The 26,602-nt window shown below is 41.3% G+C and overlaps 1 protein-coding gene across 3 annotated transcripts in view; it reads left to right on the top strand.

Annotated features, from left to right (window-relative positions):
* tln2a (talin 2a) overlaps window positions 1-25,626 on the top strand; it is a 121,900-nt gene extending 96,274 nt beyond the window's left edge. For 2 of the 3 annotated variants that reach the window (XM_050042919.1, XM_050042911.1), the window contains 26 exons: window positions 637-730; window positions 951-1,040; window positions 1,172-1,294; window positions 1,410-1,553; window positions 2,669-2,830; window positions 3,125-3,265; window positions 3,434-3,615; window positions 5,088-5,220; window positions 5,837-5,938; window positions 6,163-6,333; window positions 6,917-7,063; window positions 8,613-8,714; window positions 9,090-9,209; window positions 9,499-9,645; window positions 11,449-11,615; window positions 12,560-12,743; window positions 12,906-13,031; window positions 14,738-14,854; window positions 15,550-15,735; window positions 15,893-16,000; window positions 16,340-16,445; window positions 18,029-18,153; window positions 20,627-20,815; window positions 20,904-21,086; window positions 21,202-21,327; window positions 22,720-25,626. In XM_050042919.1, the coding sequence (XP_049898876.1) occupies window positions 637-730; window positions 951-1,040; window positions 1,172-1,294; window positions 1,410-1,553; window positions 2,669-2,830; window positions 3,125-3,265; window positions 3,434-3,615; window positions 5,088-5,220; window positions 5,837-5,938; window positions 6,163-6,333; window positions 6,917-7,063; window positions 8,613-8,714; window positions 9,090-9,209; window positions 9,499-9,645; window positions 11,449-11,615; window positions 12,560-12,743; window positions 12,906-13,031; window positions 14,738-14,854; window positions 15,550-15,735; window positions 15,893-16,000; window positions 16,340-16,445; window positions 18,029-18,153; window positions 20,627-20,815; window positions 20,904-21,086; window positions 21,202-21,327; window positions 22,720-22,848 (3,604 nt within the window). In that variant the 3' untranslated portion in view covers window positions 22,849-25,626. The remainder of the gene's footprint in view (window positions 1-636; window positions 731-950; window positions 1,041-1,171; window positions 1,295-1,409; window positions 1,554-2,668; window positions 2,831-3,124; window positions 3,266-3,433; window positions 3,616-5,087; window positions 5,221-5,836; window positions 5,939-6,162; window positions 6,334-6,916; window positions 7,064-8,612; window positions 8,715-9,089; window positions 9,210-9,498; window positions 9,646-11,448; window positions 11,616-12,559; window positions 12,744-12,905; window positions 13,032-14,737; window positions 14,855-15,549; window positions 15,736-15,892; window positions 16,001-16,339; window positions 16,446-18,028; window positions 18,154-20,626; window positions 20,816-20,903; window positions 21,087-21,201; window positions 21,328-22,719) is intronic. The other variant, XM_050042928.1, reaches the window with a different exon arrangement.
* Window positions 25,627-26,602: the final 976 nt, after the last annotated feature.

Genomic DNA, 26,602 nt, shown 5'->3' with positions numbered 1-26,602 from the left:
TGGCTGCTGCGCAAGGTAACACAACTACCCCCCCCCCCCCCCCCCCCCCCACACACACACACACACACACACACACACATTATTATTCCAGTCAGTAGATAAGAACATGCTATAAATGTGCTTTACTGACAGACAGGATGTTTACATTATATTTTAATTCTATCAGTATAAAACCATTCCCATGTTTGAACAAGTTTGTTTTAAACCACCTAGTAACTAAGCAACTTATTCAGCATACTGAACTGTGGTAATATTACCCATCAAGGCAAAGTCTGTGTTGTTATGACGTCCATGTTATCAGCAAAATGCATCCAGTCATCTGCTCACAATGAAAGTCACAACTTCATTAAAGGCTTTATTGGTTCTGGCAGCTGCCAGCCTCAAAATTTTCAGACACGTTAAAAGTTATGTGAAGAATTTCAATATTTGCCGATAAGCTGCAGAAGCTTGCAAACAAACACAAGTGTGTAAACGTATACAAGGGTGGATGCACAGGCTTTGTTATTAACGCACTCATACCTCCAGTAAATGTGCACACACATGTCAAAACCTGCACACTCACACACACTTGTTACCACACATTTTCAATAACTAGGGTGTGATTTATTGTTTTTTCTGTTCATTTGTTTGTTTCAGAGCTGTGACTGACAGCATTAACCAGCTGATCACGCTGTGCACACAGCAGGCGCCTGGCCAGAAGGAGTGTGACAACGCCCTGAGAGAGTTGGAGGTAAACAGAACTTTACAGCCTTCTGATCAAACAGGGACAATCCGCAGTCACATCAGAAGAGGACTGGTGGGAGTTTAAATCTAGGTTTATTTACCATGATCTATCTGAGTAGTACCCAAGGATATTTCTACTAATTGTCTCAATAGCCAGAGAGGATTGTGTGAAAATAAATAACCTGTGAAATACAATCTAAGACTCATACTTCTCACTCCTCTCCCAGGCTGTCAGAGGAATGCTAGACAATCCCAACGAGCCAGTCAATGACCTCTCGTACTTTGACTGCATCGAGAGTGTGATGGAGAACTCCAAGGTAGGCCCGCAAATCAAACAGCCTGGTGATCAAACACCGAGAACTCTGCACACACAGAGAGCTTAGCATCCTAAGCATTCCTCTCTTTCTTCTCTCTTTGTTCTGCTGACCTGCCCTTCTGTTCGGTCCAGGTCCTGGGAGAGTCTATGGCAGGTATTTCTCAGAACTGCAAGACTGGAGATGTGCCGGCATTTGGAGACTGTGTAGGATCAGCGTCGAAAGCTCTGTGTGGCCTCACTGAAGCTGCGGGACAGGTACAGAATGTGGAGAAACAACTCTCACAGTACAGGAGCTATTAAAATATATCGCCTTTTTGTTTGTAGTGGAAATGCTGGTGAATTCTTATGATTTTTTTAATTTTCCCCACAGGCCTCCTACCTGGTGGGTGTGTCTGATCCCAACAGTCAGGCAGGGCACCAGGGGTTGGTGGATCCTATCCAGTTTGCCAAAGCCAACCAGGCAATCCAGATGGCCTGCCAGAATCTTGTGGATCCAGACAGCAGTCCTTCCCAGGTACATGCACTTACAATGTTCTCTTTATAGGAAGCATCCAAAAACCTGTCAGTCTCCTCTACATTATGACAGGATTAGGTGTTGGATGGGTATCTTAGCTTTTCAGCAGAGATGTGTCACAGTATGATTTATGATTCAGGTCAGAGTGTTGCATGGATGAGCGTTAAACAAGTTTTATATTGCTGTGATTATTGACTGTTTCATTGCTCAGAGTACATGTACATTTCCTATCATGTTGGTCTGGTATAAACATTTCCCTGAATCCTTCCCTCATGCTGCCACATCTTTGGACATGTTATGCATTTAAATGAGCCCAACTTGTAATGAGAGGAAAGGTTCAAAAAGACAATGTGGTGTTTTATAATTTTACCCCGTAACAGGCAGAACAAAATTACATTTTCTTAAAGCAACTGAAGCTGACAAAGACATCTTTTCAGAGCACTCAAAACTGTAAACTATATGGAAATACCTGTTGCAGAAATGTCCAACTGTGTAGCCAGATGCCTTCACTGCATGTCTGAAAGTCCAATATTTCACTCATTATCACCTTTATTTTCTTCAACATTATTTGTGACAGACCAATAGTTTTTTGCCCTATTATAGACCCCCCACAGCACTCTTACGTAAGCCACCTTCCAGCTTACCAGTCTGTGCCAGAAGTTTAATTCTTTTGTTTTGTTTTTTTTACCTGGACCCTATTTTCCAATGTTTTTGTGTCTAGAGAGAGAATAATGCAGACAACAAAACTGGTTCAGTATTGCGTGAGTAGGCTTTAGACAGCAGCAGCACATCAGGCTGAATTGTAACATTAATGGGCAATTGTGCACTGTCAATTTACGTCCACTAAAAGTGCTTATTTTTGCGCTCGCCCAACACTGGACTGATTTCAGAAATTATTGTTCCCATTAGTCAATTAGACACAAAAACATGGCAAAATAGGGTCCATGTTGAAAACTACTGAAGATGCCCTTTAAGAAGAGGTGCATGTTAGTACCGTAGTAAATACCTTTCAGTACATGGAAATGTCTGCGGTACAAACGCTGTACTTTACATTGCTATGGTTCATATAAAATCTGAGTTACATATTTAACATTGTGTTTTTTATAATGTGGCAGGTGCTCTCTGCAGCCACCATTGTCGCTAAGCACACCTCAGCACTGTGCAACGCATGCCGTCTTGCTTCCTCCAAGACAACCAATCCAGTTGCCAAGAGGCACTTTGTCCAGTCTGCCAAGGAGGTGGCCAACAGCACTGCCAACTTGGTCAAAACTATCAAGGTAGGATTTCTTTACCAGTGTTGCCAAGTGTTGGCTCTGTCCCCTAATCGGTTCACCCCAGTACAGATATGGATTTAGCCTTGACAGTAGTGTAATTGTGATTGATGTGAAATGATTTTAATGAAACATTTGTGATTCATATCAGCTCATATTTGTTCCCACAAATAATTTCTGTCAAATGTCTGTAAATGATTTGATTAACTCTTGACTCTTGGGTTAGATAACTTAATAGGCACTGTGGTTTAATCAGAATTGTGTCATGCAGCTTCATATTCCATCGCTCTCACTGTCCAGGCTTTAGATGGTGATTTCTCGGATGAGAACAGAAACAAGTGTCGAGTTGCCACGGGTCCACTAATTGAGGCTGTGGAAAACCTGACAACATTTGCTTCTAACCCAGAGTTTGCGAGCATGCCAGCTCAAATCAGCCACGAGGTACGGCTATGTGAACATCAGTGTTTGTAGTATTCATGCACAGCTATTACATGTATTATTAGATCAATGGAAGTTTTATAACAAATAGTGGCACGTGCTGAAAAAAACAAGATATTGTAATACATGCAAACATTTCTACACTCGCTGAAGTTCAAGTTTTTTCTGTAGGGCTCTGCAGCACAGGAGCCCATCCTCCACTCAGCACGCTCCATGCTTGACAGCTCCACCTACCTGCTCAAGACTGCACGCTCACTGGTTATCAACCCCAAAGACCCGCCCACCTGGTCTGTTCTGGCCGGTCACTCTCGCACTGTGTCGGACTCCATCAAGAGTCTCATCACAGCCATCAGGTTAGTGAGCTAAAATGTAGTCAGATGTAAAAAAAAAAAAAAAAAAAAAAAGGGTGCCAAATACAGTATCTGAGGGTCAACCTTTAAAGGAATGGTTCAACATTTTTGGAAACTAGCTTGTATGAGAAAATTGATACCACTCTTCTATCAATACAGTAAATATGAAGTTACCACCAGCCGACGGTTAGCTTAGCTTAGCATAGAGACTGGAAACAGTAGAAAACCGCTAGCTTGACTCTATCCAAGGTAGCAAAATCCACCTTCCGGCACCTCTTTAGCTCATTAATTAATGCGCTATTATATCTTGTTTATTTAATCTTTTACAGGTAGTTATGTAACAGGCTATTTTTTGGCCCAGAGCAGTGGCTTTGTAGAGTCTTGTCGTTGCCGTGAGGCTGCCAAGCAACCAAGGGAAACTCCAGGAAGTTACCTGAACATCATAATTTTGATCCTTTACCCCATCCTCACACCGCTGTACTCTGTTTCCCTGCAGTTATGTAGTTATTTCTGGATACACAAAGGGGATTATGGGAGGTGAAAATTGTAATTAAGTTTTGATTCATTCCAGTGTTCATTCATTGCTCTATAAGACGTCTCTGAGACTAACGCAGTGTCCTTGAGAAAGGATGCCCAAATACTGTACCATGGCGTGACAAATGCTTGTTCTTTTACCTCCACAGCTTAAATTTTTAATCTCCTCTTTCATAGCTTTTGTACCTGACCTTGATCAGAACAAAACTGATGCCCATGAGAGACTAATTCCCAGTGTCAAACGCGCTGAATTTTAAGGTTCCTGCTCGGCTCAGAACATCTGCACGTTAGCATTCCCACGCAGCCAGCTTAGCATCTTGAATTCTGATGTCCTTATCACAGTCTTCCTTTTCAGACTGCGACTTGTGTGCTGAGAGGTTGTCCTGAGCCTTTTTAATAGCATCCACTGATACACTGCGGTGCCAAATAAGAATGCACTCCGTCCCTCGAAAGCCGTCCTCATAGCTTTGTTAGTCTCATTAAACACATGGATGAGGTTGTATTTTAGTTTCACTTTCAGTGTGCTGCCGTGCATGAAAATGGATGTTTAACTTAACTTATTCTGCCCATGTGGCCCGAGCCCCAGACCACTCACAGGCTTCAAAGCTAATTTGGCTGCCCAGCTTGATCTCCCTGTATGGTGACGAGACCCTACAGGCCACATTTCAGCTGTGTGACCAGAGCAGCAATGAGATGAGGGAGCCAGTGGAGAAGATGTTAAAGAGACATCCTGGAACCTGTCTGTGTTTTAATAAGTGTTAGATGTGTTAACATTTGCACTTCTGTCTTCCAATATATTGCTTCTTCCTTTCTTTCTCGTGCTCCCTGTCCCATTTTTTCCCCATATACATCATGATTTAACTTTTTTTTCTTATTTCTGTTTCCAACCATTTTTATTGCTTTCTTTCCCTCTTCCTTTCCTGTCCCCATTTTGTTCTCAGGGACAAGGCCCCAGGCCAGCGGGAGTGCGACTCGTCAATTGATAACATCAACAAATGTATCCGGGACATTGAGCAGGCCTCTCTGGCAGCAGTCAGCCAGAACTTACCCAGCAGGGATGAAATCTCACTGGAGGTAAGCAACCATCAGAAAATAACTTTCCACAGGCAACTACCGTTATCTTTGTGTTTGCATTTGTCTGTATCTGTATGTCCTTGTCTGCTTGTTTATCTCCATCGTGTCCTTTTTATTTTTCTTTCCCCCTGTCAGTTTTACAGTTTCTCTGCTTTCTTTTTCTAGTCCTCGTGTTGCTTTTTGTCTCTCTCTGTTAAATTATGGATCTATTATTGTGGTTTTAATTAGGTTTCTGTCCGTTCTAGGTCACCAATAGCTCATTAGACAGAAATCAGAGTTTTAATGTTGGTTTAAAAACTTCTGCAGTGAAAACCAGCATTTTTATTCCTCCTTCTGGCAGCAGACCCATATTCCACTGCATCTGTATGCCCCCCTACCTGAGATTGACATATTTTAATGCAGAACTGGTCACAGAGCAGCTTTTGGCACTTGCACCACTTTAGTTGCATTATAACGAGTTCAGGCTCACATATCAGAAGCTAGAGTAGCTCTGGGCAAACCTCTCCCTGTTTAGTTCCCTGCCTGGTGCTTTTTAGCAGCTGACTAATTTGAGTGTACCTCTGTCTCACATAAAAAGCAAGACAAAAACCAATTTCTTTTTATTTCCTCTCTTTAGGCACTACAAGAGCAGCTGACGTCCACTGTGCAGGAAATTGGCCACTTAATTGACCCCGTTTCCACCGCTGCCAGAGGCGAAGCTTCCCAACTAGGACATAAGGTATATAGGGCAGGGAGTTAATTACTTGACTTATACACTGTAGCTGTGGAACAACACATTAATACTTTTTAATGAGCAGGACTATTTCATGTTTCTACATGTAAGGAGTGGGTTGTCTGGACGAAGTTAGATTTGTGATAAATATATAAATAAATGATCATTGATGGTCTCTGACATACTGTAATTCTTCTCATCTCATGAAACACTTGAATCCTTTGCCTCAGGTGACCCAGTTGGCCCGTTACTTTGAACCGCTGATCAAGGCCTCTGTGGGCGTGGCATCCAAGCTGATGGACCACCAGCAACAGATGACTTTTCTGGACCAAACTAAGACCCTGGCTGAGTCTGCCCTGCAGATGCTCTATGCTGCCAAGGAGGGTGGAGGAAACCCCAAGGTAAAACTGTCATGCTCCGTCTTATATGTTGCTGCTCCACCCCTGGGAGGATTGTCTGGACAGTCTTACTTAATCACAATCAGGTTTATTGCAAAGTAGGTTTTAGCATACAGGGGATTCAGTGGTGAAATGTAGCCAAGTACATTTGCTTAAGTACCATACTTAATTGCAAATTAGAGCTACTTGTATTTTTACTTTAATTTTCTCTTTTTATTTCACTTTATTCTAACCCACAACATCTTAAAGGGAAATGCACTTTTTCATCACTATATATGAAACTTTACAAATAAGGATTTTTGCGAACAAAACATACGGAGTAAAATAATAAAATGACTACCCAATAGTGTATACAAATTTTTCTGACTTACTTACATACTTCTGACTTAATTACATACTTTTACTGAGGTATTTTTTTTTCAGTGCAGGACTTCTACTTGTCTTTTTACAGTGTATATTAGTACCTTTACGTAGGTAAAGGATCTGAATGCTTTTTCCTGCTGAAGGATTTTGCCTTGGTGTTTTGGTGCATAATAATCCTACTAATATCTTATAATCACTTGTGTCTCGTTGTCACACCTCACAGGCATCCCATACCCATGATGCCATAGCAGAGGCAGCCCAGCTCATGAAGGAGGCGGTCGACGATATCATGGTGACACTGAACGAGGCTGCCAGTGAAGTGGGAATGGTGGGAGGAATGGTGGAGTCCATCGCAGAGGCCATGGCCAAGGTGAGTGCTGCTCCAAGTTTTTAATACCAAGTTTATGATTGGTGAAATCGATTCACACTGTTTGGTTCTTTCATAAGATTTAAGAGCAGCTACAGGCAGTAATCTCCTCCTCCCACTTGTCCAGTGGCAAAAGACTAAGCAGCAAATCCCAGACATCCTTTTCTGGTTTTCCTTTTCCACTTCTCGCTGCAGCAATTACTGAAATGAAGTGAGGACAAAGTTGCGGCTGCCTGCGGCTACGCATCAAATTACCATTTCATCATAATCTGTATGAGTTGGCAAAATTGCATAGCGGAAAACATCTTGTTTTGGCAAGGTATGTGACGTAAAGAGCCAAAATACTGTCGAGAAAACAAGTGGAATAAATCTGTTAGAAGTTGATAGTGAGCGCAGAGGAATTGATTTGACAGATTTCCTTCCTCATTTTTTTTTACTCAGGATTTCCTGTTCCTGTGTGTAATGTCTTGAATAAAACCTCAGTGTTTCCTGGGCACCTTAAAAAGTCACTCATTAGCATACTAATAAAAATCACAAGCCATCAAACCAGAAGGAAATTGACTGTCAACACAGCCACCCTCAGCCGGTGTTAGGCCTCTGGACCATCTTTCCAATTAACAGTCAGACTATTGGCAAACACATAAGGTGTGAAGCAAGAAGCAGCCTTTTATCTCAGGTACAGGCAGAATAGCATCAACTAATTAAATCCCTCCTCGCCTCTCTGAGTGAGACTTATCGCAGGGGTGAAGAAGTGTCTCAGGTGTGGGTCACCGGAGGGAACAGCATCTCTGCGTCACCTTTCTGTGGCACGCCATGAATAATTAATGAAAGCAGATCATTTTGGATCTGTGTGTGTGTGTGTGTGTGTGTGTGTGTGTGTGTGTGTTCTGTCCACTTGTCACTCAGCGTGTGCATGTCAGGAGTTGATTTAAAGGAGATAATCCATCAACATAATGGTCAGTCTCTGCAGAGGTGATTTAAAGGAACTTTGGCCACTGAGTCAAGACCTTGATTTGAAGGTGTTACCTCATGTGGCAGGCTAAGCTAACACATCATGTACTTGTGATATTGTAGACTGATTTTTGTGCCAGCCTGCTTTTCCCCATATGGCGTCACTTCTCTCGTCTCCTCAGCTTTGCCACGACTCTGTGTGATATCTAATTTAGCAGAAATGCTAGAAAAGTAATGTATGTACTGCAAGCTGGTGATCAACTGGTTTTGTAGTTGATGCTATTTGAAAGCTGTAATTACAGAGTGGATTTGGCGGATAATTTATAATGAGTGTTTATCATTCATTCCAAGTGTTTATCTGAATGTAAAATTGCATTAATGTTGGTTTGCAGATGAACTGATGCCTGCGCACCTGGCAGAATTATTCTAATTGAAGGGTAGATTAGATTGAATATGACACTGTGGTTTAAGAGCTGAATGATTGATTGTCTTCATGTTTGGAGATGTTTGTACCTTTTGTGAAGGACAAACCAATCATGCGTACAGTGAAAATTGCAGTGCCATTTTAATCGTGTGTGTGTGTCTTTGTTTCCTTCCTTAGCTGGATGAAGGTACACCGCCTGAACCTGAGGGCTCATTTGTGGATTACCAGACCAGTATGGTGAAACACTCCAAGGCGATTGCTGTCACTGCTCAGGAAATGGTAAGCTCTGAAAATAGTTGTTTACGTCATTGACATTTTGGGAATGTGACCACGACTTGTGATTATATTTTTGCTGATTAGATAGAACAACTTTTGAAATGAGATGCTTTCAGAATTGTCAATAATAAAAAAAAGTAAGTAAGTAACCTTACAGCTGTAGGTGGAATTTTGTTCCTTACTTCCTGTTTTGTTGAGAATGTATTAATTAGTACATTTTTGCTTATAATGTTGTTATAAGGAACACACTTAGCATTTTATAATAAAGCACATTCTTATTGCACAGGCAGCTGCAGTGTGTACACTTCATTAAAAGCAAAGTAGAGTAAATTGTGTGTCTGAGTTTGGACTAACAGTCTGTGTGTGTTTATCCCTCAGATGACCAAATCAGTGACATGTCCAGATGAGCTGGGAGGCCTGGCCTCTCAGGTCACCGGGGACTACAGCCAGCTGGCCGTTCAGGGACGACTGGCTGCTCACACAGCTGAGCCAGAGGAGGTGAGGATGGCCTGGGTGTCACCCAAAGACAAATTGTCTACCCCATTATACAGCTCTGCTACATCAGTGTGGCAGATTTATCTCTTTAACACTTATTGCTGCATACGTGTAAATAAAAGGCGTGTGAATAATTAGCACATAGGAAATATGTTATTGTCGAGCTGTATAACCATTTATAGTACGCTATTTTATTTCTGTTTCAGTTGTCTCATATAAACTGGATTTTGAATTTTTGCACGAGGAGTAGTGCTCAGTAAATTTGTATTGTGCTGTGTGCTCTGTTATCCAGATCGGTTTCCAGATCAAGACTCGAGTGCAGGAGCTCGGACACGGCTGTATCTTCCTCGTCCAGAAGGCAGGGGCTCTGCAGATCACTCCCTCTGACGGCTTCACCAAACGAGAGCTCATTGAATGTGCCCGCGCAGTCACAGAGAAGGTATGATCCTGCCATTAAAACATCTGGTTTAAGTTGTGTTCAGGGTGTGTGCAGATCCTTAAGAAGTCTTAAAATGTCAAATGTTAAATTCAGTTTTATGAATATCAGGGGTTAAAAGTCATTAAATGGACTTTGATTTTAATTTGTGAGGTTTTATTTACCTCAAACATTTGATTTGCCAAAATAATTTGGTCAAAGGTTATCTTGAAAAGATCTTAAAAAGTACTGTAGCAAGTTGAGGAGCCAGATACCTGTGGACACCCTGTTGTTGTTGGTTTCGAGGAAATGTACATAGTTCTGCCAATTAATGTCTATTTATGTATTTTTGTCCTATATTGATTATCTAAACTGCTTTTATATCTTCATTTCGTAATTATGTTAATACCAAATCACTTAGAGAGATTTTCCTGCTCAGTCCAGTGTGATCTGCACCAAACTATCGCTGTATAATGTTGTTCTTTACTGGATTAGCAAAGCATTATTTTGTAGCTACATAGTTTTACACCGAGTGATTCTGCTCTTATGAAATTGTTACGACAGGCTTGAAATCCGCAGCATAAGGATAGACGCAACACTGGGTTAGATGTAACAGAATAACATTTATTTACAGAAAAAGATCAAATAAGAGAACAAACAAAAAACATTGTGTCATGCTTGAGAGAGTCAGAGAGCGTGGGCTGTTTGAGTAAGGAGCCATTTATGTACCTCCAGCCCACACCTTCACACAGGTGCCCTCAGTCACTCATCTGTCATCAGTGAGTCAATCAGTGAGCAGCACCTAGAACACATAGAGCAGACACACACGTAAGCAAAGCAGCAACAGGATACAGCATGTCATGTAACAGTGTCAACAAAATAAGAGGGTTGGTGCTGTGATTTATTTTATCATATGCCTCCTGAGTTAGAGTATTTTGGAAGAAACCATTAACCTCTGGCTTTAGCCTCAGAGGCTGCCTGTTTAACTCACAGTCCCTGACAAAACACATTACCCTGCAGACTGTTTTAATAATTCATGCTTTAGTATTGCACCGGTCATATCCAAACAGTCCAGCATTATTGTACACATCTGGCTGGTGAATGCAAACAAATTCCTCTAGAGGTATTAGTAGTGGGGAATCCCCTGAATGTTGCTGTTTAGACAGTACTCTCAAATTAAGACCTTTTTTTTTATTATTATTATAAAGCGAGAGTTTATTCTTCTGTTAATGACAAGAAAACAACATGTCATGCTTGTTCTTTTGCTAAGCTATCATTTCTAATATGCAAGAACTCAAGTCATTTTTATTCTTTAGCAGCAAGAGTCGGGAAACATCAGTTAATCAATTTCTACTGCCACTCAGGCATCTGCGAGGAAAACAAATGGAGTCGAAACCAGTTTGACACGTACTCATTTCACTGAGTGAGTGATGCTGTGCATTGCTCTGCGCTGACATGGTGTTTTGCTGTCACAGCAGATTTTTAAATCCTCTTGCGACTAACGGTTTGGGCTTCTCTGTTGAATGCATTATTTATCACGTTCCAAGGAGATGCATACAATGCAGAATGGAAGTGTTTGTCAGACTCTATAGCAGTGTGTTGCTTTTTTCTGCCCAGTTTTGACCAGTAAAAATGTATTCAACTCCAACTGACCAAAACACAGTGATACTTCTGTATAGAAACTAACTCAAAAATAGATAAAGTACACCAATCCTGTTGCTTTTCAAACACTTCAGGTACATCAAATGCACGTTCTGCCTCAGGTCAAGATGTCTGCACATCCTCATCTGTGTGATTATAGGGCGTTATGTTTGTGTGTGTCCTCAGGTGTCCTTGGTGCTCTCCGCCCTCCAGGCAGGCAACAAAGGCACTCAGGCCTGCATCACAGCAGCAAGCGCAGTGTCTGGCATCATCGCCGATCTCGACACCACCATCATGTTTGCCTCCGCCGGCACACTCAATGCAGAGAATGACGAGTCCTTTGCCGACCACAGGTTAGAGCTGGAAATATGCCCGATTGTGTCAGCATACAGATACAACTGCGCAGGACATCACTAATTCAATTCAGCACAAAACATGACTGGAGTCTGAGATTTGCCCTGTGGTTATCTTTCATCTGAAACTGACACAATGACATATTAGCTGGTGAACAGGGGGCAGGAAGTCTCTGGAGTTGGAAACTACAAATTACCCTGAGGGTTTGAAAGATAGAGGAAGTGTCGCATCTCTTAACTCTTCTTGCTCTTAGACTAAAGACTCCACTCAGACGCAGGATTCCCATGGTGTGAAATTTAAAAAAAGGATTAAATAATTGTGGTTACCCTCTGTGAAATCCCACATTGTTGCACAAATGTTAAGTAACATTGTCCATAATCTACTGTCTGACTCGTATTAAAGTTCTTTTTTGAATAATGTAGGTCAAAGAGAGACATATCTAATGATCCAAGACAAGACTTGGTGCATTACATGCCGCTATGACCAAGAATTATTAACCCAGATCCTTACAGATAATTGTTAGTGAAATTGTACTGTACCTCACAGAAGAATCATGAAAGCAAAAATGTAGAGAAGCCCTGCCGGGGGAGGATGAAAGGGAATGGATTCACTTTTTATCTCAGATTATGTCATGCAGCCCACTTAAAAATCAAGACGAAGTTTTGCAGCAGTTTCCTACAATTTCCCTTGTCAGTTTTAAAGAAATAACAGACTCGACTCATGTCATGATCTCACCTATGCAGCTTTGATGTACAAATGTCTTTGACATAAAAAGAGATGTGCACCAGTGTGCATCTGCATTTGGCGACTGATTCACACACATTTACATTTTTATTTCATCTGGATTGCGATGCCAAGATCAAGTGCTTCATTCATTGAAAGATTATCCACCACTTTTGTCCTCCTCTCTTCCTTCCCTTTCTGCCTCCTCATCTCCTCCCAGGGAAAACATTTTGAAGACGGCCAAAGCTTTGGTGGAGGACACAAAGATGCTGGTGTCCGGTGCGGCTTCCGGTCAGGACAAGTTGGCTCAGGCTGCCCAGTCTTCTGCCAAAACCATTACCCAGCTCACAGATGTGGTAAAACTGGGAGCTGCCAGTATTGGCTCGGACGACCCCGAGACGCAGGTTAGTCAGTCTTGTTTTTCTCTCCCTCAGTTTTCTGTTTGTCATTTATTCAGTGTGCCTGTTATCAGAGATATGGAAGAATGAGCTGTAAATGGCATTTTTTTCTCTCTTTCCAGGCTGAGTCGAAATAAATTGGTGTCTATCTGTGTGTCCTTTCTCTAGGTGGTTCTGATAAATGCTGTCAAAGATGTGGCCAAGGCGCTGGCTGAGCTCATTAGTGCCACCAAGTGTGCCTCTGGCAAGGCAGCAGATGATCCATCCATGTACCAGCTGAAGAGTGCTGCCAAGGTGAGGGAGCAGGGAGTCTGCAAGTCCTGAAACTATGTCATCTAATTTGAAGGCCTCCAGTGGGCTTGGGTACAGTTAAATATGGTGCCTGTGACGTCTTCACGTTTAGAAATCTGACACTAGCATAATCAGCTATGCTAGTTTGTTTTCTGATCTGCAACAATTGCTGTTATTTTCTTTTTTTACACTTCTCGTGCATCTGATATAAAAAAGATCTATTAAAACTCTCACATTCTGCATGTATGCATAGCGGACATCCTCCTCTTCCTCAGGCAGGGCCATTAATCAGCCCCAGCACCTCTCCTGTCACTATGAGACCTGTTCACATGAGTTTAACCGAACACTGTGTCTCACTAATGTAAATAGCCAGGAAACTGATGTTCTGGATAACAGGAAACTGGGATATTTTTGTCCAGGATAACTGAATCCTTGGCTTCAACACATACAGTATGTAGTGTAAATTTTCAAAGCCTCTTAATCCACCGATGACACTGCTGACTGTTCATTATCACCTCAAGCTGTGAAGTTAAAAAAAAAAAAAAAAGTCAGTTTCACAGTCTGTGGCAGCTCAGTGTGTCAGGGAGTCATGGAGATGATAACAACATGCCTCACATGTATTTTAGGACCTGAGAAGAAAAAGAAATCTTGTCAATCATTTGTAAGATTTTTAGTTCAGGTCTTGAGGGCTAGGGGCTTTCTCTGCATAGGTGCTGTGCGCCCCCATCTGAAAGGTTGAGGAAATACACCCTCATAGTCCTGTGTGCAATGCTCGAATCACAGAACAAAACACGAGGGACTTATATCCATAATCATATATAAATATGCTAAGTATGCTTACAATGTAAGACATATTTAGTGGGAGTCACAGTGGGACATGTGTAGTGTAAGTTGTGTAATCCATGACTTAATGGGGCTATATGTAGGTATCAGTTGTTATTGCCTCTGTTTGTGTTTGTATTTCTCTTATTCTCTCATTATTCATGGCCTCAGTATTACAGGTATTCAATATTTTTTCCACTGAATCAAAATGGATGTAATTATACCTAAATCATCTACGCAGATGCACATAATTTGGTTGCATTTGTGACGACCATTAATCATACTCCAGAGCTCCATCCTTATTGCTGTACAATGCCAGCATGAATGAAGGACTGTTTGGGGTTGGACAGAGGGTAATGATGTTATTTTATCATGCCGTGATAGAGAGTATATTAGGTTACAGAGTTTCAACTTGGTTTTATCAGTTAAGTTAAAGTCACAAAGAAACAGACTGGTCCACACAGCAGTGAAAGTGATGGAGCTGAGGGAGCATCGCCTCCTCCAAATACTCTTTGAAATGACTATAGTTTAACAGGTTAGGAAAATTATTTCAGACCCCTCCTGTGACTTGTATTCAGAATATGAGCTGCTCCCATCAGGTGGACGCTGCAGGGTTTCTGTTAAATACAGGAGGAGATACCTGATTTGGTATAAAACTCTTTCATCCCTCTGTTAGTGAATCTCCTAAACTCAGGACTTAAGGAGGGTGTGAAATTACAGGCGGTGTTGCACGTATTTGAATGCACTTTATGTTTCCCCTTGTGTGTGCCATACACTTATATCTATATTGCAATATGTATTTTTATGTGTCAGCTTTTATGGTCAAGACAAATTTCCCTTGGGACAAATAAAGTAATCTTAATTTTTTCTTTTATTTTTTCTTTCAGGTGATGGTAACCAACGTGACGTCCCTGCTGAAGACGGTTAAGGCTGTAGAGGACGAGGCCACTCGGGGCACCAGAGCACTGGAGGCCACAATCGAGTGTATCAAACAGGAACTGGCGGTGAGGACGGGTGTAGGGCACGTGCATGTTTGATAACATTAATGCAGTATCACTAGTATTACAAGGATTACATATGACTGATATACACTGAATGAAGTCTTAAGCCCTGTTGGCACGGGACTAGTATCACCTGGGGATCTCTCTTGGAACACACAGTTACACAGCGTGGAGACCCATTCGCAGAAAGAACAAGCTCAAATCCATCAGAAGAGTGTTAGACTGGATGTGTCAGTTAATCTTACCTCGATGGCATCTGGTTAATTGAAAAATAAAGACTCTTTGTGAGGTCTGATCCGGTCTTCTTAGTGATTTTTAGGCTGTCACAGTACTTCCTTTGCATGTAGTCCAGCCTTGACATCTAATTGGGGGCATGATGTCAGTAAATTTGAGTAACATACAGATTGTGCTCATCCCATGCAAATGAGCTGAAACACAGACATAGTGAGGGTAATGACTAAATCAAATGCGATCCTCTGGTAATGCCTGTCCTGTGTGTATAGTCCTATTCATAATTTTTTTTATTATGAAGCAGCTTTTCACCCTAAAACTGATCTGATCATGAAAATTGGAAGGGGCAGACTCAAATCTCTGATTAGTTTTCTTATATTGGAGATGTTGTTTTTATGAATCTCCCAATAAAATTTGTATACCACCTGTTAATGACACCCACACACTTTCATCACTGTCATCCCCAGGTGTTTCAATCCAGGGATGCTCCCAACAAGACGACCACACCTGAAGAGTTCATTCGCATGACTAAGGGCATCACCATGGCAACTGCTAAGGCAGTGGCTGCAGGGAATTCTGCCCGGCAGGAGGACATCATCCATACAGCCAACCTCAGTCGCAAGGCTATTTCAGACATGCTCAGCACCTGCAAGGTTCTTTTTTCCACCTTACCAATAGAAAAAAAACCCATACATGTATAATGTCTGAATGTCTTAATGATGTATAAGATATATACATAATATATTTACACATAAAAGGAAAATATAAAGTTCCTGTTGAATCTGGAGCGTACATGTTCTTGTCTTTCAGCAAGCAGCATACCATCCAGAGGTCAGTGAGGAGGTGAAGAACAGAGCACTCATGTTTGGATCAGAGTGTACAACTGGTTACATTGATCTACTGGAACAAGTGCTACTGGTAGGTTTAACATCATAACATAAATTGTCTCCTTCAATGTCTCTCTACATCTCTTTCATAATGCTCACAGTGAAATATTCAAACCCAAAGAGGCTGTATTTTTTTACATAAACTGGAATCATTTTAGATTTTGCTTATGGTTCATTTTATATGAATTTCTCTGCTGCTCAGCCTGACACTTTGGTATCTTTAGAAATTTCGGGACATTAAGGTAACCTTTGATACAGTTTTGTGGTTTTAAATGTTGCTTGAAAACAATGTAGTAAAGACAGACTCACTCTGTGTGTGTGTGTGTGTGTGTGTGTGTGTGTGTGTGTGTGTGTGTGTGTGTGTGTGTAGGTGCTGCAGAAGCCAACTGCAGATCAGAAGCAGCAGCTGGCAGCTTGCTCCAAACGAGTAGCAGGAGCTGTCACAGAGCTCATCCAGACCGCTGAGGCCATGAAAGGTAACAGCTCACACACACTCCACACACTTCATGCACTGACTCCTTTCACAGTTTAAAATCTGATGAACTCAAATCTACACTGAACAAAAATATGAACACATTTTGGTTTAAATTAAAGATCTAAGGCTTTATCTATGCACATAAAGAAATAATCTCTCAAATTTTGGTCCCAAATTTGTTAAAATCTGTGTTAGTGAGACATCCATCTACCCGACAGGTGTGGCGAATCAAGACGCTGAATAAACAGCATCATTATTAAACACGTGCCTCGGGATGACCTCAATGAAAGGCCACTGTAACATGTGCAGTTTTATCACAGAACACAATGCCACAGATGTTGCAAGATTTTAGGGGGCATCCCATTGGCATGCTGACTCATGTCATCAGAGCGAGAATTTGGCTGTACATCCAGCCATCTGCACAACCACAGACCACTTGTAACAACACCAGCCCAGGCTCTCCACATCCAGCGTCTTTACCTGCAAGATCCTCTGACCAAACCCCCAAACTGATGAATAACTGGTTTGCACAATCAAAGAATGTCCGCACAAACTGTTTCAGGAAAGCTTATGTGCATGCTTGTCAATCTCACCAGGGTCTTCACCTGACTGTAGTTCATCGTCGTAACTGACTTAAGTGGGCAACTGCTCTCCTCCGATGGCCTCAAAATCTTCTCTTCACAAATGAATCTAGTGTGACCAAAGAAATGCACACTTGTAGCCCTAGTCATGTGAAATCCATAGTTTATAAAGCTTAATAAATTTCTTTTTTCAAGGTAAAACTGTAAATTTTGGAGCGCTTTTTATTGTGACCATCCTGAAGGCACACCTTAGTAGTAAAAATGCTGTTCATCCAGCATGACAATATACCACACCTGTCCCACACCGGGTGGATCATCTTGGTGAAGCAGAAGTGCTCACTAACATGAATTTTAACAAATTTGTGCACAAAAATAGTTGTGAAAACAATGTGTTGGGTTTATATTTTTGTTCAGTGTACATCTATAACTTATTTCTTTACTAATGAAACTTCCAACACAACCTGTCATGTTTATAATCCCCAGTAGGAGGCTACTACATCTTTAAGAGAATGTGCTTTTAATTTCCCAAATAACAGCAAAACCTTCCTTTAAACCAACTTTTGGTAATACCCCTGTCCTCTCTCTCTTGCCACAGATGGAGGTAAGTTAGCATTGTTTTCTGAACTGTGACTTATTTCACCAGTTGTGAGCTGTCCGACACCTTCTCTCCTCAGCACTAACATTGATTCATTTTGAAATCCAGCTGCTGTCAGGCTTCTCAAGTACATTGAGTCAGCTCCATCCATCGCGCTTCATTTTATGTGCTGTCTCATTTTGAATAAATCACTCCATCTTCATTGCAGTGAATGGCAGTTTGTGGTCTCCATCAGCTATGCATGGGATGCAGTGAAATGTGGCACTCTTTTTTTTTTTTCTCAGTATGATCACAGTGTTGTTCTTGTTGTGTGGCATGATCTTTTGACACACCACTTTGTGAAGTATTTTTTATTTATTTTTTTTTTTTTTTATAAATCTTAATTGCGTGTGTGCATGCACATCTCAGGTTCAGAGTGGGTGGACCCAGAGGATCCGACGGTGATTGCAGAAACAGAGCTGCTTGGAGCAGCGGCATCCATCGAAGCGGCAGCTAAGAAGCTGGAGCAGCTCAAACCTCGAGCTAAGCCCAAGGTGGGTGACCACATGCCTGATAACTCACTGCGACTTTGTCAGTGTATGGGGAAGGACAGGAGATAGTGATTCCACTCCAGTGTTGTTTCTAAAGGAGCTGCAGAGCAGTACAAGAAGATGGCTTTGCTCTGTTTTCAAAACTTTAAAGGGACAGTTCACCCCAGAATCAAAGATATATATGTTTCCTCTTACGTGCTGTGCTCTTTATCAGTTTAGATTGTTTTGCTGTGAGTTGCAGCATGTTGGAGATATCAGCCATAGAGATGTCTGCTGTCTCTTGAATATAGTGGAACTAGATGGCACTCGGCTTGTCGTGCTCAAAGCACCAAAATAATATATTTGAGAAAGTCAACAGCAGTGTCTCTTTCCAGAAATCATGACCCTGTTACTCAAGATAATCCACAGACCTTGTTGTGAACAGTTTCCACAGAGCTACACCTGCCAAACCTATCATCACGCGGCGCCAAAGGAAGTGTGCATCTACTCATGGACGTGAGGCTCGTGCTTGTGTGCAAGGTGTAAATATAAATGGCGTTCTCCTCGCCTGAGCTGTAACGTTAGCTTTCTCAGTGGCGCTAGGTGAGCTAGCAGTAGATATACAGGCTTCCCTCTGAGCGGTGATACAGTTTGAAATATCTCCAACACTCAACAACTCGTACCATATCAACCTAGATTAAAAGAAAGCAACAAAGATAAGAGGAAAAATTATAAATTGGATTTTGAGGTGAACTCTCCCTTTAATGCTACAAGACCATAACTGCATTAGAGGCTTTTCTAACTACAAAAGGAAATGTTCATTATGAGGTCATGACTCAGAAACACAAGCTTTCATTACAATAGTAATGTAAACTTAAAGACAATAGGCAGAAAGGGAAGACATTAGCCAATCCTTTAGTGAAAGAAGTAACATCACAACGTTGAAACGGTCTGCTTCAAGTAAAAGTCCTGCATTCAGAATGTCACATTAGTAAAGTACAGATTTATCATTAGCAAAATATACTTTAGTATAAAAAGTAATGGCCTCCTTTTTAAAGTGTGATTTTATTATGTCCTTATTTAGGGAGTTCTTCTTCTTCTTCTTCTTCTTCTTCTTCTTCTTCTTCTTCTTCTTCTTCTTCTTCTTCTTCTGGATGCATTAAGAAAAATTGACCTGCTTTATGTACTGTTGGGTAGTATGTCTCAGATCCCTTACCTAAATAAAGTACCAATACAACAATATAAAAATACTCCATTACATACATAAGTAAAATTCCAGCATTCAGACATTTTCTTTAGTGAAAATACAGAAATATAAAATGTATATTGCACAGTTTTCCTGTGAAGCTACATTTTGAAGTGTGACTTTATCAATGTTATGTTGCCGGTCTGTAAACATCTCTATGCTGTTGTTTGTGGTTTATATTCCAGTTTCAGTGTTAATGTTGAGCGTGTGATTTCACAATAACAAACTGAAACATTTTTTACATTCACAGAAAGGGTGCTCTGTGTCTCGTGCTGTCTCCTCCCTGTTTACATATTTCCATCAAATTTTCTTTGACCCTGATTTAAGATCACGACGTCACCAGAATCTCTTAATTTGAACCTCCCATAACAATCACAGACACTCACCTTTTACCCATCGTTAGCTGTACATTCCCATCAGAGTCTGACTTCATGAGTTTTATCTCTGATACTTCCCTCACTGTCAAACTGAAAACTCGCCAAAACCATACTATATTATCTTTAGCCATATTCCCTTCTTCCATACAACACATCTGCCATGTTTCCCCCTCCTCCTCCTCCCATCATCTGTCCATCTGTGGTAGTTCCAGCTAAAGCCTGTCCCAGTATATGTTCTCTGGCTCCCAGTTAAACCCTCCCCTCCTTCCCTTCCTGCCCCCACCACCGGAGGCCTTCTTTGCAGGGCTCTGTCTGATATGTTTGATATATTAGGTTGTTATTCAGTCCCAACTATATATCAAACATATTCCTACAGTGTCCCGCTCTGTCTACAGACTTGTGGTGTGAATGTGTTTGTGCGTGAAAACGTGTGTGTGTGTATGTGTGTGAGTGTGCGTGTGTATGTGCGTGTTTGTTTAAAAGGGCAGACATGAGTGTGATTGGATGTGTAATACTGACAGATAATCTTTGTGCAGAGTCTTGTCTTTTTGGTTGCATCTAGCTCCTTATCAGCTTTGTTTAAAAAAGATGCTTTGTAACTGACTGTGTGAAGCTTTTGGAAGTCATCTTTTGTTTCTTATAGTCACCCAGTGTGTCACTATTGATGGGAAAGTCATAAATCAGATGCAACTTTTCCCATCTCAAAGTAAAAGTTCTCTCAGTGGCTCTAAACTGAGTCGACCAGAGTCACATTGAGGAGCGATCAGCGATGATGCGACGTGGCATTTCACTTTAAATCCTAGTGGTGCTCAAGTTAAGAAACTTTAGCCTTGTGAAGGATCTTGTCTGACTGATTGGTCTCCTTCCCCCTCAGCAGGCGGACGAGACGCTGAACTTCGAGGAGCAGATCCTGGAGGCAGCCAAGTCCATCGCCGCGGCCACCAGCGCTTTGGTCAAATCAGCCTCGGCTGCCCAGAGAGAGCTGGTGGCTCAGGGCAAAGTGGGCCTCATCCCTGCCAACGCTGTGGACGATGGACAGTGGTCCCAGGGGCTCATCTCTGCTGTAAGTGTGTATTGAAGGGCCGTCTTACTCTGCATATAATCTGAAGCACAACTCTGCTAACATTTTCTTCTCTTATTTTCCCCTCCAGGCACGTATGGTAGCTGCAGCAACCAGCAACCTGTGTGAGGCAGCCAACGCCTCCGTGCAAGGCCATGCAAGTGAGGAGAAGCTCATCTCTTCGGCCAAACAGGTGGCAGCCTCCACCGCTCAGCTGCTGGTGGCCTGTAAGGTGAAGGCTGACCAGGACTCTGAGGCCATGAGGAGACTACAGGTGCAGTACAGACATACTCCAAACAAGATACCAGCATTCAGTTCAGCTGCTTTAAAAATTAGTTGTCATAACATGCTGCTATTGGCTGTTGTCAACTGATCTCCTGCTTTAATAGATTGCTGGGAATGCAGTAAAGAAGGCGTCAGACAACTTGGTGCGGGCCGCTCAGAAGGCAGCGTTTGACAAAGCAGATGAAGACAACGTGGTGGTCAAGACCAAGTTTGTGGGTGGAATAGCACAGGTAAGCACATTGAGCAGCATTAAATTCTTGAATTGTCTTTGCCACAGTTTGCTGTGCACTGACATGTGCCAGCATTGATTAGACGCCTCTAAGAAATATTGACCAACATCTGAAACACCCTCAGCTCACCCCTTTTTGTCTTCATGTTTTTAGTATTCTCAGACAATATATCATTTCTCATCTTAATCCAGTACTTGTGCCCATGCTGTATTTGTAAACTTAGAAATGTGGAAATTAAGCTTAGCACACCTGCATGCACACACAAACACACTCATTCTTTTGTTAATACTTAGCTTACTATAAGTATATGTGACCACAGAATTGACTAACAGTGTAAGGGTAAGTTCAGTATTTTTCAACCTCAGCCATGTTTTTGTGTCTAAATGACTAATGGGAACAACAACTTGTAAAACTGGTCCAGTATTGAGCGAGAGTGCTGCAGCTGGCAGTAGTGAAACAGACTGCAATGTCACCCACTCAGGGCATATGACACCATCAATTTCCGTCAACTAAAAGTGCTTGTTTTTGCCACTGACATTTTTGCCACGGATAATTATTCTATGTGTCTGACAACTATGGAAAGCATCCCTACAGAGACAGACCTCTTGTTAAAGAGTATGATCCTTTTTGTTTAACCAGATACAGCCCCAAAATCTGTATCACAAAACACATCAGGCTCCATTAAATAAACAGTAATTTTGGCGTGTATAGAGCCAGCATATTTTCACATCTAACAGGGTGAATTACGGGTTTTATTTCAGTCAAACCAGAGTTGGTGATTGTTGGAACAGTGGAAAGATGACGGTTTTTGTGAGTTTTATTTTGTCTCTGTCGACTTTAAACTGTAAATAGACTGCACTTGTACTTTTCTAGTCTTCTGACCACTCAGAGCGCTTTTACGCTACATGTCACATTGACCCATTTGCACAGTCACACACTGTTGGCCGAGGCTACCATACAGCTACTCAGCAACTCAGTACTCATTCACACACTATCACAATTTGGGGATACCCAAGGATACTTTGACATTTGGACTGGAGGAGCCAGGGAGTCCAGTGTGTTTTGTGATAGAGATTTTGGGGCTGCGTCTGGTTAAACAAAAAGGTCTATCTCTATCCTTTCCAGAGTTTGTCAGACATTTAGAATAATAATCTTGTCAGTGGCAAAAATAAGCACTTTTAGTGGACGTAAAATGAAGGTGCCGACATGTCCTCAGTGGTTACATTACAGCCTGTTTCACCATTTACTAGACCAGTTTCAGAAATTGTTCTTCCTATGAGTCATTTGGACACAAACACATGAGAAAATAGGGTCCAGGTTGAAAAACACCGAACTTACCCTTTAAATGTTAAATGCTTTGAATTAAAAAAAATTCTGTGTGTGTCTGTTTAGATCATTGCGGCCCAGGAGGAGATGCTGAGGAAGGAGAGAGAGCTGGAAGAAGCCAGGAAGAAACTGGCTCAGATCAGGCAGCAGCAGTACAAGTTCCTGCCCACCGAACTACGAGAGGACAACAACTAAGCATTCAAACTCGCCGTCACTGCTGCTGCATACGCCTGAAGCAGTGCGAAGAGCACATCTGAATTTTGCGTTGCGAGTTTGTGTCCTTTTCACGGCACACTTGAACAGGTACGTGGCCTACAGCGACGTCAGATATGTAGTGACTGATGTAACAAACCAGTAATGCCCAAGTTTGCAGTGAGTCCACATCACACGGGAAGATCTCAAAGTCAACTACTTGCAAGTTTGAAATACTACTGTATGGAACTGACTACTTTCTGGAAACAACCTAAAGATTGTGGTGGTTCGACTGAAGAACTGCTTTTTGTCCTCATGTATAGCATTAAAACTACTTTGAATGATCCAGTCTGAACCAGAATGTGACACGTTGGGACAAACAGCACAGCTCACACGCTCTCATGTTTGCCCATAAGCTACAGTTTCTTTTTTTGTTGTTGTTGTTGTTTTACAAATTGCAGCTCTAGTTCATAAACTTCTAAGATGAAGGAATGATTGTATTGCCGTTCATGTGATATAGCCATTTAACTGCAGCGCCACTCGGAGAGCAAAAAAGATTTCAGCTCGGTACTCTGATATTGTATGAATGTCGGCCTTTATGCTCCAATCTGGCACCTTAATATCTGTTAAAATCATGTGACGTGTCTTGACTTACATCCAGTGGTCATAACCCTAAGGAAGGCGGGATGCTTGGTAGTGTTTCATACTGTAAATCTCAACAACAGTGATATAAGCATCTGCTTTCTTCTTGTCCTTTCCTTTACGTGGATATAGATGGGCTGTACACACAATGTGTTTTTAAGGTGCAACAAACTCTACATGTTTGTCTAAGCTTTTCAGTATAGGTGTCATCGCTTGCAGCCAGTCAGACTCAAGTGGAATGTTTAACATTACCATGTGAATGCTTTTCTACCCGGGAATACATATTACCATAGAAGGAACGTTTATTACTCTCGAGTATTTTTAGCAGAGAAGGGTCACAAATGGTCTCACTAACTTACCGCCACTCGCAGAGCCTGTGGTCAGGTATCTTCCCCAATCCCCAATCCTTCAAACATCTTTTTTTATTCCTTATCATTTCAGGTATTGAGACGTACATACAGTATAAACACAATCTGATCATGATGCAATAACATGAATGGTGCTTTAGGGGGCAGTATTTGTTTCCCTTCCACCATGCAAACTTACAGTAATAATACAGGAGATGGTGTTGTATAACTGAGTGCTTATTTTACTTTTTAAGAATATGAGGTTAGAGTAACCGGGCAAGTCGATTGGCTACAATGTCATGCAAATTGAAAATACCTGTAAATATCTCAGACGCCTTGAATAAGTTGAATGCCGTGCAGTGCCGCTTCTGTGCTTTGTCTGATGGTTACTGCTCCCTGGAGATTTACATTGGCAATACTCACTCACTGCCAGGGTTTGATTTAAGTCCATTCACATGCAAATCTATGAATCCGGAAAGCAGCAAAAACCTAAATCTGAGTTAACTGTAACAAATAAAACTTTTAAGAATTGATGTTAACATAAGAAGTGGATTGAAAGTGAAGTGACTGCAACACTAATCACTGCAGTTCATCTCCTTTTTTTCATCCATAAGCCTCTGACTTTAAGGGTGCTCTGTGCTACTTTACTGAATACACCACTTGCTGCAATAGAAGAACCTTTTTCTTTTTTTTGTTTACCGAGTTTGATTGTAGTGTGTTTGGTTCCTCCGTCTTACTTTACGGGCTGTGTTTCAATATTAAACTACAGTATATTGTAAGATTAGGTCCTGCTGTGAAAATGCATGGCTTTGTGCTTCAGATGCATCTCTTTGTTTATACAGCGACAGAGTTAACGTTGATGCACTGAGTGATTCTGACCTCCACGTACAAGACAGTATACCATAGCAAACGGCTAAAGACAGTCACTTTTGGGTTTTTTTAACAGTCGGGGCTGAATGCAGAGGTGTTTTCTGACATTGTATTTTGTGTGTGAGTGTGAGAGGGCGGGGCGGGAGGGGTCCACTACTCATCAGTCAAGTCTGTAGTGTTATTATTAGTGCCTTAGTCCGTAGCCCATACAGTGTCTGGTCTGCTTGAGTAACAGCTTCACCTCATCGGTCAGTAGAAGGTACTGGACGAGCAGTTTGTTTGGGAATGTAGGTTCATGTCTGTGGGGTTTTTTTCTAACTGTAGTTGTCCCACTTGAACGTACTGTTCCTCCAAGTGCTGAACTTCATCCCCTCTATCTTTCTCTTTACTTCATCTGCCACATGTAAGGCCTTTGGGGATGACAGAGGAACTGTCCGCCAGTCAAAAAAATGTGTCGCTGTTTAAAATGTACCATCACTATACAGTATATATATATATAAGTATGTATATTATATATATATGGACACGTTTTTGTACTGCATTCCATGGGCATGTACCACAGTGCTTCTAAACTACGACAGGCTGGAGATTTTGGTCTGTCAACTGCTTTATTGTACGTTATGAAGTCACTGAATTTTTAAGAATTGGCTTTCTTTTTTTCCTCCTCGTGCTTTTAAGCCTCTATGAAAGATAAATGTGATAAGAACATTTCGATATATCTGTCACCATGACAATGTCGTGACGCATTTCAATGATGTGGAGTAACTGAAGTGGTCCGTACGTTCTTCCCTTCCCTTAACAGAAATCAAATTATGAAGTTACTACAGTAAAGATAAGTGATAACATACGATATAAAAGATATTTATCTGGCCTCAATAAAACTATTTTTTGTATTCACTGAAAATAAAGCATTTCAATGTAACTTTGGTGTCAAGGTTCCTTTTGTGGTTGTTTCTTTTACACAGAGTGTGTTTTAAATCCATCATATCCTAACTTTCTGGTTTATTAACACTTTGTGTCAGCTTTGAGACCTCCATTACCAGGCTTTCTACCATGTGTATTAGAAGTTCCCCCATTTTGTCAGTTGCCTTTTGGTACCACCATCTTCGTCATCTTCCAGTTCGAGGTCCTTTTCCGGTCTTGATCTTGTGAATGTAATTTTGAACCAAATCCAAAAGATGGAAAAACTGAGTCCACACAATAGTTAATGCTGCTTTGAACATAAATTTAATTACCACCAAGGTGACATTTCAAGCTACAAGCTTTTCATCAGTCAAAATAAAATGCAGAGACACACCTTGAAAAACCACCTAGGCCAGTCACCTGGTCCTAGGTGACTCCCTTACATTAATACATGTAGAGTAATAAATAAATGCATGTATGTAAAAACAATACTGCAACATTTTTTCAAAATACACATTTATACTATACAATGTTAAGATGCACCCTTTATATACTCATCGTGTAACGCTGCTTTTGGTGTCAAATAAGTTTGAAATATGAAATTCAGGCTCGTTAACTCATAATTCATGTTTTGTGAGGAATGGGAAACATTTTCCCAAACTCAGTTCTTGTTCCAAATTGCCATAATGCCTAGTGGAGTCTGTGGAGGCTCTAACAAAGTATTATGAATTAAAAAAACATGTCCTTTAAGCTCATCCAGACAGTTTCCTAATTAAGTTAATTACTGGATGAATAACAAGTCAGCTGCCACTCAAGATACTTGCAGCCCGTATAGCAGAACGTAATTGCAGATACAGAAAAAAGGATTTGGATGACAGTTTGTATGTTTCCTTCAAATCCTGAAAGCTTCTTAAATCAGTGTCATTTATAACATCTCCTAAGCAATGTATACCTGAGTTACACCACTGAAAAGAAGTAAAATATTGTCCTCCAGA

This window comes from Epinephelus moara, chromosome 1, assembly GCF_006386435.1.
Source record: "Epinephelus moara isolate mb chromosome 1, YSFRI_EMoa_1.0, whole genome shotgun sequence".
Lineage (NCBI taxonomy): Eukaryota > Metazoa > Chordata > Actinopteri > Perciformes > Serranidae > Epinephelus > Epinephelus moara.
This window is presented reverse-complemented; position numbering and strand designations above follow the sequence as displayed.